Raw genomic sequence first — 13,117 nt, 5'->3', positions numbered from 1 at the left:
TCTCTGTTTATTCTGTGTCGCTCAATCTTTGTCCTTCCCTGTTTGCACCTCGCTTCTGGTCCTCTCCTCCGTCTGCTCCCAGGGCTACCGTCAGAAAGACGCGTACATTGCAAGCCAGGGGCCCCTGCAGCACACTACAGAGGACTTCTGGAGAATGATCTGGGATTGGAAAAGCTGCTCCATAGTCATGCTCACTGAGCTGGAAGAGAGAGGGCAGGTGTGTGTTTATGTGTGTAACTAAAAACATCCATATTAGAAAAAGAGCCGACACCAACTGCATGCTGTGAGGTAGTGTGTCCAAGAAGATCAGACGTAGACAGAATCAGCAGTCCTGGGATTTCCTTAAATATGAACATTTTATTTTCTAAGAGTTGTCTTTGGTATCATTTCAAAGATCTGCAAGCAATCAGTCACCAGTTTCACATCCCTTTCCCTCTCTCTCTCTCCTCCCGCAAGCTCCCAAAACTGACTACTTATATACCCCATAAGACACACACCTGATTTGATTTAGCCTAAACCATTTCCCCATCACTATTCCCAGCAACCATATTCTACACCAACATTAATAAACAAACCAAATTCCTAAACAAACAAAACTACACAAAGAAATATCAGTTCTAATGCATTATTTCTAATAAGCCCACACTTAAAGAAGCTACAAAAGAGGAAATCCTCCACTTGGTTTCTCCCAATCAACTAATCCAAGAAGTTACTCACTCCTGCAAAGAGGAAGTGCTGGGTTGACCGTTCCCCAACCTATCCTGCAAGGTGGAGTTAAAGAATAATGTTAAATAGTAACACAATAAAAAATGCAACACAATGTAAATACTAACAACCCGGGATAGTAAGTGCAGCATGGTTACCTGGCAACAGAAATAACAGAATGAAGTTAAAGGGACAAATCTGAGAAAAGATAAATGTTAGGGACAAGTGGTGAACAGTTACAGTCTCACATGCTGGCTTATTAATCTGAATAAACTGATCTAGGTTTAGCTATTCAGTAAGTTTTTTTTGACACAAACATGTTTAATAGAAGCAGATCATCCTGGATCAACATAATAGAAAGCTATTTCCAGCAAACATGGTGGATTTGGTGTCGGTCTCTCTTTGCTCATGTCATTAATTTAAGTCTTGGACTTGCTAATATCTCTGGTTAGACATGCACATGCTAGAGCTGTAGACGTCAAATTCACCAACACAATCATTCAAATTTAGGATGGTACAGGCTTTTTAGATTTCAAGAATTCCTTTAGATGTCTTGAAGTGTTGTTATCTAACTGTTTCCTCCTTGTTTCCATCAGGAAAAATGTGGCCAGTATTGGCCCAGTGATGGAGTGGTGGCCTACGGGGACATCTCTGTCGAGCTTAAAAGGGAGGAGGAGAGTGAGAGCTACACTGTGCGGGACCTCCTGGTCACAAACAACAGGGTAAGAAAGCATTTAATGAAACAAGACACCCCCCCTTTCACAAAGAGATCCTGCTATAATGCCACAGAAAGACTCCCTGGTGTTTTTAAATCAGAGGTAGGGCAGAGCTGTTCTTGTTTTTTCCATGTCTATCTGGATGGATGTCTATCCAGCTCTGATAGCTGCTGGCGTTGGCTCAGACACAACATCTACCCAGTTTAGTCTCTGTACCTTCAAGCAGGGCAGCGTGGTAACAGTTGGACCTGTGGCGAGATCAAGCAGATCCAAACGGATCACACAAACATCGTCTGATGATACGCTGTCAGAGGCTGCGCAGGCTGATTGCTGTCACACACACCCTTATCGTGTGTTTCCAGGAGAACAAGGCCCGAGCTGTGCGGCAGTTCCATTTCCATGGCTGGCCGGAGGTGGGCATCCCTACGGACGGCAAAGGCATGATCAACATAATAGCTGCAGTGCAGAAACAGCAGCAGCAGTCCGGCAACCACCCCATCACTGTGCATTGCAGGTGGGACTCACTAAACACACCCTCACTGCATTTTCACCTTGTTTTATCTCTGAGACCTGGCTTCCTCATGTCTTCTTCCCGTGTCAAAGCTGCTCTTTGTCTCTTACATCTACACATACGTGAAACACCTTAGCATCTGCTAAATGACTGGATAATAACATGTTAGCCCTGCTTGCAGTGCTGGTGCTGGCCGGACTGGGACTTTCTGCGCGCTGAGTACAGTTCTGGAGAGGGTGAAGGCTGAGGGCATCTTGGATGTCTTCCAGACGGTGAAGAGTCTCAGACTGCAGAGACCCCACATGGTGCAGACACTGGTAAGAATCCAGCTGACCTACATCACATTAGCCTTACAGCATAACTGCATAAGTCATATTTAGACTAAATTGTGACCTCTGTCTAACTGTACTCTTCTTATATTGCTTAATGTTGGGGGTGGGACTTTAATGCATTGGTTACAGGGAAAAAAACAGTTAATTTGTCAGTGCACAGTTACTGGTACAGCGTTTACACTGATTCACTGTAGATTTCCGCTGAAAACTTAGAACTTTAGCCATATTTTGCTATTTTCTAGACCCCTATAGCGACTCTAAATAAAGAAAAAGCAACTGTCACCAAGTGTGGTGACTTTTTCTGGTGTTATTGGAAACCTGTGGTGAATAACGTGAAAGCACGTATCGGTGACTCCTCTCTGTTGGCGGCAGCAGCTGCTGTGGAAGTTCTCTCCCATCCAGAAGAACACACTGGAAGCTTGGTCTTTATGCAGCATCCAGCTTCCAGCTGCAGTCAGAGCAGGAGGTGATCACCTCTGCTGCAGGACCCGACCGAAGCCACAGTACAGTCGGCTGTACTGTCACATACTTCTGTCTGTTAATGAAGAGTGTTGATGAAAACATGGAAAACGTTAAAATACCGCAACATGTTGTAGACTGGAGCGGCTGGTTAAAGTATTTAAAATGACATTTTCATTTTAGATCTGTTCAGTTTTGCGCAGGGATATATTTTTTTTGTTTGTTTTTAATTGAAATTACATTAAATGTATTTTTCCAGACATTAATAGAGTCTGAGTTTATAGTATTAATATTAGGGATAGGAAAATCTAATGGAAAATCTGGATTTGTTTGCTTCACAATTTTAAAATCGATTTTTTTCTTTTGTTAAAAAAATCGATTTTTTTTTTTCAAACAGATAAAAATAATTAATTATAAAATGTTTTAATTTTTGTTGTTTTTATTGATATTTTTACTTGTCCTCTTGGGCATTATCGCAGCAGAATGATGGCCTGACTCCTGTGTTGTTTTTTCTTCATTGAAATCAAGATTAATGACGAGCAAAAAATAAGTTTTACACATTTATTTTGTTTTTAATCTACAAAAATCAGCAATATCGAAGAATTATGAGAATCGCAATTTAAATCGAATCGCCACCCAAAAAAACTGAATCGAATCGGGACAAAAGCACATCGTCACAGCCCTAATTAATATAGTATTAATATCTGTATTTATTATTTAATTTACCAAAATCCATTTAGATAAAAAAAAATTACTTTTTGAAACCAAATATTATGTGATTATTATATTAAAATGTGATTAATTGTGATTAATTAACCACAAATCCTGTAATTAGATTAATTTCTTTAATCGAGTCCCACCCTTGATTGAAATATGACTTTAGCAGTTATGCTATGAGGCGACCTGCAGCTTACAGACAGCAAATGAGACATTTCTCCCCTTCACTGTACTTTATTTATATTGTAAACATACATAGTGGCTTAGTGAGCATACAGCAGTTTGTTTTTACAGATCATTGACTCTTTTCCATCTCCTCCTCAGGAGCAGTACGAGTTCTGCTACAAAGTGGTCCAAGAGTATATCGATGCTTTTTCTGACTACGCCAACTTCAAGTAGCGGCCCGCAATGGGTGGATGGACATCCACGCACACTTGTTACATGCATAAGCGCGTATCAGATCCCACACGTACATTGTCATGCAGAAAGCTGCATATTCCCCATCTGGTGGATCTCTCAGACAGACTCATCATGGCTCGATCTGTGGATGGGAGGAAGTGGCCCGCGGGAAAAGGGAACAGAGGTCTACGCCCCCGAAGGACGGGGCGGTGCAGTTGGACATTAAAAAGTAACTGAGATGCCTTCTTGAATATTTTGTAATGATGTTAATACAGCCCTTCACCTTTTATTTGCTTTACTTCTTCACCCCCAATATGTATATATACTTACTGTGTTGCATTTTATTACATGGTTTTTGACACAGTTTTGAGTTTGGCTGCATTTTCGAGTGGCACCTGTAATGTATTTTATTGGTATATAAAGATATATAAAAAAAAATATAAATATATAATGAGTATAAATCAAATGTTTTGGTGGCTAATGTGCAACATCAAGAGTCAAAGTGAGGATGTTTGGATTTTTTATTAACTTTTTAGGGACAGACTTCAGATATTTTTGACTTTGCCTGAGCCTCGCTGTAGCAACATGTGTGGTAGCAGTTTCAACATTTACCAACAAATCCTGGGCTGTGTTCCTCTGCTGGTCATTCACACACACACACACACACACACACACACACACACACACACACACACACAGTTTTGCTTTGTTTCAGGTGTTCACAGGCCACTCACTGGTAGAAATCAGAATCTGTGATGTAGCTCACATTCTCAGGTTTTCACACACACACACACACACACACACACACACACACACACACACACACACACACACCAACCTACATGCTTAAGATCAGGAGCCATTTCTGTTTTTGTAAATCTGTGTGCGTGTGTGTGTGTGTGTGTGTGTGTGTGTGTGTGTGTGAACTGGAGTAGAAGCTGGCAGACTAAACTTTGTGTTTTCACATCATTGTCTTCAGTCTGCAGCTTGCAAATCGTCTTGAACCGTGCAGCTCGTGTCGCTCTGCAGTCGGACACCACCAGCTGCGTTTAGACACCTTAAACATGGAGGCCATTTAGCAAGCAGGATCAGTGATGAAGGCGGAGTTTGTCCCCCATCATTCAGGCGTTATGTAGCCTCTCTGAACCGGTTAGGTCTGTTACAGTCTCTGTAGCTGTCAGCTGTATATTGACCTGCCAAACCAGCAACACAATCACAAAGAACTTGACATTTTCCCCAGAAATGAGATAATCCCAAACACCCTGCATGTTTTACTTGTTTACAGACGTACGTCAGTGTTTCTTTTGGACTGTGTCACGTATTTCTCCTCCTGATGAGTCTTCTTTGAGTTTTCTGGGATAAACTGCCACTTTCTCTCTCTTGTTTGTTTGTTTTTTTTTTTATAAATATGCTTAACACGATTTCATTGAACACTCCTTTAGAGAACAATTCCCCCTTTTCTTTTCCTGATAAACACGAATATCATTGGGATGCTGTTGCTGACATATTCCATGAAAATGGATGACTTGTTACTTTTATACGGAAGGCCTGCAATGCCGTGTTTGCTCAGATTATTTCCTTTTAATGGGGGTCTGGTGAGGACTGTTGATCTACAGCGTTTTAATTCCAGCCCAGGTCACTGCAGAGGCCGCAGCCTTTGGGATTGTAATGAAAGATAAATGATGTCATTTAACCGCAGGGTCAGTCCTTATTTCAGCTCAGTCAGCTCAGGAAATGACTGATCAATGTTTAACTGTACTGACTGAACAAATTCACCTCGAGGTTTCTTTTCATGACGACTGCAGCGCCCACCAAAACTGAAGGCATTCTAATCATTCCCCTCAGCTGGAATTTAACTAACTTTAGAGCCATGACATTGGAAAAAGACCTACTTATAGGGTTTTCCAATGTAGACTTCAACTGAAACAGACTCATTTTTATGCACAATCTACATCCAAAAACACTCCCGTATTTATTAACCTTCATGAAAGAAATGAGCACAATCAAATGTATTTATTGCCACCATTATTAATGATTACATGCCGAACTCTTAGAAGGAGCAAATGCATCCATGTTGATTGTTTAAACACTCATGCACAATTTGCACCAAATGCAAAGCCCTTAAAGAAATCAAAACCAAATGAGAGTTGAGGTCAGAATGATGAAACGGTTTTGTGTTTAGAGTATTGAGCCGTACGCAGCTCCTCAGAAGCTCCTCCAGGTCTCTGAGCTGCAGTTTTTCCCCTCTTTGTGGTCCTTTTTCAGGCTAAAAGTAGCAGACTGTGACCACTCACTGATACTGTTGGCTGTTTGTGCATCCTCGTCTTCAGGTCAGGTCTTCCTTCTTTCCAAAGCAACACAAGTGCCCACACTCATAGTTAAGTGCCATCGGACCCTTCTCCATTTCCATCGCGGCTTGCTTGCTCTTTATTTGATGGATGGGTGAGAAGCTTAGCTGTGTTCAGCCTGCGTTGTTGTGCTTATGGGAATCATGGAGTCACAATGTCTCACTGCAGTTTAGCCAATCATGACACTGTGCCAACCCACCAGATGCTTTATTATTCAAGCTAAAGGAAGCTTTAGGCTTCTGAAACACATAAATTCTCCTTGTTTCTTTAAACTTGTGGAAGAGCCATTGTCATCCAGTGCATTGTGTAAGCTGGCATGCATTTCCACAGCTATCTTCTGCAGACCAGTAACAAATGCTTTGTGTGAGGCGAATGACAGGGGCGTATACCTGGACTGGGTCAGACGCCATTTCTTTCTTTTTCTTTATTTACATTCCGTTAAGTTACATATTTGTCAGTCTTGATTGTGAAGATCAAACTAAAACAACATTGTGTCGGTAATGTAGTGGCTTCATTTCATTCCATATCAATTGAATGTGAATCCATAACAAGTAATCAGTTGTGGGTTCCTAAATTCTGAGAAAAATGTATAGATTGTTTTTCCCTGAATAAATGTAGTTTGATCTTTTTTCATTATGAGAAAAAATACTTGTCCCCCTTCCCTCTGGGAGTCTGATCCCAGAGGAGCGTTTTAAACGCTCCAGAAAAATTAATTTGTCTCCAGGTCTGCACAGAGAGACGACAGAAAACTAGAATCCAACGTCTGTCTTCTTGCCACCTTTATATGTCCTTTATGCTTCCTCTCCAGCTCCGTTCACGCTGTCGACAGTATTCCTTTCTTTCACTTTGTCTTTGGACCATTTTTCGCCCTGGTCAACACACACCTCCCTTTGTACATAATGTAAGGTTATTTATATTTCATTCCTGCCTGCTGCCTTGCTTATTTCCTTTTGCCCCATTTTTTCTTTCTTATTTTCTTTTAAATTTTGAACAGATGTATATTGAACTGAATTGGGACCATTTTGAAACGTATTCAATGTTTTTGTTTTGGTCATCTTTAATTTGGTATAATTGTCTTTAAAAAAAATCTTCTTTTTTCCCCTTTTTTGCTGAAGTTGGTTTCTAGTGTTTTGTTATTCAACATTTGAATATATGTATATATAATTATATATATGAGGAAATTATATATAATTATATAATGCCAAATGGCCTTTCTAAGCAAGATACTGTTGAAAACCTAATAAAGTGCTTGAGATTTTAACGTCTGCTTGTATTTATTATCTTTAAATACACAATTCTGCCACAAATACAATGTTGTGGAGTTTTAAGCTGATTTTTGTATACACTAAAGGTTGAAAAATATTTTGAATTATTCCTGAAAGAAGTTTTAATTCTCACAGGCTTTTCTTCATCAGTCCTAGATGATGTTATTTAAGATAAGATAAACCTTTATTGAACCTCATTGAGGAAAATCTGGTGCAACAGCAGCAAGGTAGAAGAATCAGAGGTAAAAACAACAGAGAAATTATCATAAATAGAATAAAAGTTGTGGAGAGGCACGCATACAATCATACAAAAAGGAAAGAAAGAAAAAAAAATTAATAGGTGTTTTTTTTTGTTCAATATTTACAATATGTACAATAATTATACAGTAATTGTGCAGGTCTTTTATCATGTAGTTTCTGTTTTTGGTCCACAAAAGCTACATATATATATATATATAATATATAAAATCAAGGTTTATTGTAGGTGACTGCTTGAGTTACATTGTATTTTTCACACAGCAAAATGGATTAATGGAAACTCAGACCCAGTTTCCCATTTACAAACTGGGTCTGAGTTTCTAAATGGAAACTAAGACCCAGAACCTTGTTCCCCACCTTTTTGTGTTGGATCATGGTGCTTGCTGTGATGGACTGGTGACCTGTTCAGGGTCGCCTAATGGTTGCTGGGATAGGCTCCAGCTCCCTGTGACGCCTAATTGGAACAAGCCATTAAGATAATAGATGGATAGATCATAATGTAACATGACACAAAAACGTAACATAATGCATTTAGATTTGTCATCTATTATTAAAGATAACATTGAACTAAAGTGATAAACTGAAAATGACGTGTGTGCTACCTGATGTAAAATGTGGCAACGAGCATTTGATGTAGCTGATCCTTCACAGAGCTGCTGTCCTCAGTGTGACATACACTGCCATGCAGCACACAGAGAGGAAAAAAAAAAAAACTCCCTGCAACTTCTGGAAAATTCGATGAAGTTCATCACTAAAATAATTGATTCCCACAGTGTTTTAATGATTCAGCATTATAACATGAACAACGCTACCTCCAGCTTTACGTCTTTTCTTCCTTTGGCCTAAGCCTTGTACTAGAACTATGATGCTACTGGAGCTAATCATTCATGAACAAAACATCTTTTAGTTATAGAACCAAATCTTTTTCACATATAACAATACTTTGTTCTCTTGGTTATGTGTGTCGTCCGTAGAGATTCACACAGCCTGGAGTCTGTCCACTTATCCAGTCTATTAGGGGGTTGTGCTGGAGGACCCAGTGACAACTCCCTGGACTGCCAACGCACTGTGAACCATTGTGGATGCCTGAACTTCATTTTAACTGCCAAATACTCATAATCTGGCAGCACATGGCTCCTCGTGCATCCTAGTGTAAATACGGTGTGTTAAATGGAGAGAAACTGTTTCCCAACTGGGAATAGTGAAGTATTCATTTTACTATGTAATACTATATCTAGTCCATCATAGAAGTTTAAGTGCTACGTATGCTGATGCCAACGCTTACAACATGTCTTCAGACTGCAGGAAACCCATGCAGAGAATCCAGTGAAGGTTTTTACCACAAACCTTCTGCTCTACATATGTAACTGTGTCATGTATTTGAGCTAGTTTAACATGACTATGATCCAGCCAGTCTGTGATTTAGAGGAAGAGAACGAAGCTTCGTTTTAGGCTCAGTAGATGAGGAAAATTTTTTAATGCTTGTTGACTAGTTCTTACAAGGTGACCGCTCTTCTTTCACGCCGACAAAGATGAAACCAGGAACTACACCCCATGAATGTCAAATTCAGCTGACAGCTGTCACCTGATCTGTTTTGTCTAAAGACACCACTGTCAGTTACTCCTTTGGATAGAATAGGGTTGTATCTGAAATCCAGGAAGGGAACTTTAATGCTCTTAGTGATAATGTTGCCATCTGTGTGTGTTTGTTCTCCTTGTTATCAGATGATGCTAAATGTCTCCTCACTGCAGGTCACAGCAGTGACCTGCAGTGAGGAGACATAATAGGAGACATAATAATGTCTCCTATTATGTCTATTATGAGGAGACATAATAATGACCCATCATGCCGAGGCATGATGGGTCATTATTAAGGTAAAGTGAAAAAAACAAAACAGGAAATGGGAACTTTGGGGGTGTACGTAATACTGTAAAACATTCACAGAAAGTAGTTTTAACAGGAAAATGATGCTTGGAAATCTTTGTCAAGATCACCGCAGGCAGAATTTCTTGCCTCAAAATTGTTGGAGCCTTTAAACAATCACATCAAACAGTCCTCTCAAAGAAGAGTTTTAATAACGTATTCAAAACGTTAATTTAAACTGAAAAGAGATCCAGCCCAAAGAAATCATCGCACTGAGGACAATTAATGCTTCCAACACGATCACTACACACCCACACTAAAACTAGCTCATTACACCCACATCACCCTCTGTGGGAGGTTCTGCAAAAAGACACTGCAAAAATGACGCATGCAGTTTTAAGGGAATTCATGAAGCTGCCCACTTCAGCTGAAACCCTTCCCTCCCCATGCAAGCTAAAATCCTGCAGACCTGCAACAAATATTAAGTAAGTTTAAAAAGGGAAAGAAAGTTCTCTGAACTCACCTGAATGGCGAGAAGAAGATTATGTCCAAAGATGGGTAACCCGGAGATGTCAAAGCTGTTTGCTTGTGATAATTAGAAATGGTTGGGCATCTCCACCTCTTGTGAGATGAGATGTTTTATTTAACCTGTGGGGTCAAGATGGGTTAGGCACATGTGTTGAGGGAGGGAGGGGGGGGGAGCTGGTACATATATCAGGGAGGAGGAAGCAAGTGTAGAGAATCTTTGCAGAAATACTGAAGACTTCAGCACCTGATCAACTTCAGAATCAGCTTCGAGCTCCTGCAATAACTTGAAAGAACTTTTTTTTTTTGTTCAAAGTTGTGAGAGCTGAGGAAAGGTAGGAATTTTCCACATAGTTTACTCTTAATTCAGCTGTTTGTCTCTCAGTTTTATATGACTGAAGATCAGATACTTCAAGAATACAAGATGAGACCATAAAATCTCTCAGGTCATGTTGCTGTAATTTTCCTCCAAATGCAACAATATGTTCATATCTTTACCTGGTTCATATAGAATATTTTTTACTTTGTCTTTTGTCAAATTAGAAAAAATTATTTTATTAAATATGAAGTAAAATTCTGACACAAAAAAGCCAAAAAATCTAAATATTTTGAAAATTTATCAACTAAACTTGAAATAAAACCTTTGCGACTAATATCTCTGTTTTTAGGTCAGAATATCATGTCTCGGCTGGTTTTGCTGCTCGGGCTGCTTTTATATGTGGGGACGCAGCTCTCATACTCTCAGCACTGGTCCCACGGTTGGTACCCTGGAGGCAAGAGGGATATAGACTCCTTTGGAACTTCAGAGGTGGGGATTAGTGTTTGTGTGTGCTCTACCGAGCATCATTTGATCATCTATCAGGCAGTTCTGGTAGAAACCAAAGACGTGCTTTACCTATTTGTTGTTTCCTCATTGCCTTGACATCACTTTGCTTTGGCTTCCTTTAGATTTCAGAGGAGATTAAACTGTGTGAGGTAGGAGAATGCAACTACTTGAGACCCCAAAGGAGGAATATCCTGAGAAATATTATTGTAAGTTTAAACTTTAATGTCACATGACTGTATTCTCGCTGTATGTCTTTATATTTGACAGCAACATAATTCAGGCAGGAACACAAAACAACTAATTTGAGTTTAAGTGTGATCCAGTTTAATTGTATTCTAAACTGTTTTCACAGCTGGATGCTTTGGCCAGAGAGCTTCAGAAGAGAAAATGACGACTTTCCATCTTACACTGCTTTTGTATCCATAGCGACCGTCCTCCTCAGTATCTTTGTCTTGAAGTAATTCTGTGAACTTTTTCTTACATCCGTCAGTAAATATGTTTTCCAGCATTGCATTTCTTTTTTGTGCCGAACAAATATGGAAACAATGACACAAATAAAATGCCTATTTTGTATATTAACTTTGTTATTCGTTCATTTTAAGTGATCAGAGTTGTTTTGATGTCATGTGGCTCTGTGTGAATTCTATGGATAGAGTATGAACTCTTACAAACTTAGGAAGCAAATAAAAAAGAGAATAAACAGCAAAAAATGTGAGTTGGATTAGGCTGCTAGACTGGAAGAACATAACGAAAATGATAAAAATCAGATTGACAAGAATAAAACAAACTGGGTAATAACTAAATCCGATGGGTTTTCCTGAAATGATACTGATAATTGATTGTTCTGATGTTTTGGGAGACCATAATAAATGTTTATCTTCTATGTTTTAAGTGTATGTTTATTTTTAACATTTGTATACTTTATTTTTGATTATATAAATGTGTCTTACGTATCTGATATTGTGTGATCATTTCTGAATGAGACAGTCCACTGGCACCTTCTTACCATGTTCCCTTTGTTTGATTTTGTGTGCTTGTGTTGTTCTCACTCATATGTAAGTTGCTTTGGATAAAAGCGTCTGCTAAATGACTGTAGAATAGAATAGAATAGAATATATATATATACTAGATAGATAGAGAGATATTTATTTATTTATAATTTTTTTTTTTCTTTTTTATTGACAAATTTTCAATACAGACTGTAAGGCACATAACAGTTCATAAAAAAAAGACTACATTGCGTCTATTTGGTTGAGTAGAAAAGTAAACATATAATTTGAGTCAATAAAAGAAATAAAAATGAAATAAATAAAGGAAAACAAAGTAAAATACATCTCATACTTCCAGGTCAAGGGTCAGTTAAATTGTAATTTTGTATTTGATTTAGGAGCTCTATTGCATTTTTTGATTTCATAAGTTTTACAGATTTATAATACATTTTAAACTGATTAATAAAACCTTTAAATGCAGGTGGGGATTTGAAAAATTTTAAGTTATGTATGTAATGTTTTGCTAATATAAGGATAACATTCACCAGCAAGTTGACAGATTTGTTTTCCAAATCCATTCCATATAAAATGTCTACATGTGATTCTAATTTAATTGGTATATTCTTTCTCTCTAACCACAGCCGGATCTGGGACCAAAAGCTTCGAACACATTGACAATCATAAAAAATATGACATGTGGTTTCCACTTCACTTTTACAAAAACTACATTCATTTCTATCGAAATTAAATCTTAGCCTTAAAAATTCACTTAAAGGATATATGTAGTTGATCATTTTAAAATGAATTTCCTTGGATTTTGGAAGTATAGGATACTTTAAATATTCTGTTTTTAACTTTTTAACCTTAACCGAATCAAAATCTTTAAGATCTTGGGTTCTACTGTACTGTTTTGAATAAAGCTCATCAGTTAGTGTTTGTCTAATGAACTTGTTATTGCATTTTTTGTCAAAGAAAAGTATATCACCAAGATAAAAATTTGGAAATCTGCTTATTGAGCTGGAGTGAATAACCACTTCTTTAGCTAATAGCAAGAAAGGTTTTGGAATAGCATTAACCAGACAAAAAAACTGTTTTGGGTGACAGAAGAAGTTCCACTTCATGCTAAAGTCATTATATGAAAGCATGTTACCACTTGACTCCAACAAGTCCATAATACACCAAATATTTCTGTCCATCCAGTCC

The 13,117-nt window shown here is 38.4% G+C and overlaps 2 protein-coding genes across 3 annotated transcripts in view; both read left to right on the top strand.

The window, feature by feature from the left end:
- The window catches only part of ptpra (protein tyrosine phosphatase receptor type A), a 36,626-nt gene extending 29,268 nt beyond the window's left edge, over positions 1-7,358 (top strand). For both annotated transcript variants that reach the window (XM_079242232.1, XM_079242231.1), the window contains 5 exons: positions 83-217; positions 1,302-1,427; positions 1,784-1,935; positions 2,114-2,249; positions 3,765-7,358. In XM_079242232.1, coding sequence (XP_079098358.1) covers positions 83-217; positions 1,302-1,427; positions 1,784-1,935; positions 2,114-2,249; positions 3,765-3,839 — 624 coding nt within the window. In that variant the 3' untranslated portion in view covers positions 3,840-7,358. The remainder of the gene's footprint in view (positions 1-82; positions 218-1,301; positions 1,428-1,783; positions 1,936-2,113; positions 2,250-3,764) is intronic.
- A 3,420-nt stretch (positions 7,359-10,778) lies between these two features.
- On the top strand, positions 10,779-11,316 carry gnrh2 (gonadotropin-releasing hormone 2; the record flags this gene model as incomplete). The annotated part of the gene is made up of 3 exons (XM_079242825.1): positions 10,779-10,907; positions 11,048-11,131; positions 11,278-11,316. The coding sequence occupies 3 exons, from the start codon at positions 10,779-10,781 to the stop codon at positions 11,314-11,316; spliced, it is 252 nt and encodes an 83-aa protein (XP_079098951.1).
- Positions 11,317-13,117: the final 1,801 nt, after the last annotated feature.

This window comes from Telmatherina bonti (genome assembly GCF_933228915.1).
Source record: "Telmatherina bonti genome assembly, chromosome: 6".
Taxonomy (NCBI): Eukaryota; Metazoa; Chordata; class Actinopteri; order Atheriniformes; family Telmatherinidae; genus Telmatherina; species Telmatherina bonti.
The sequence above is the reverse complement of the archived record's forward strand: the minus strand, read 5'-3'. Positions and strand labels throughout refer to the sequence as shown.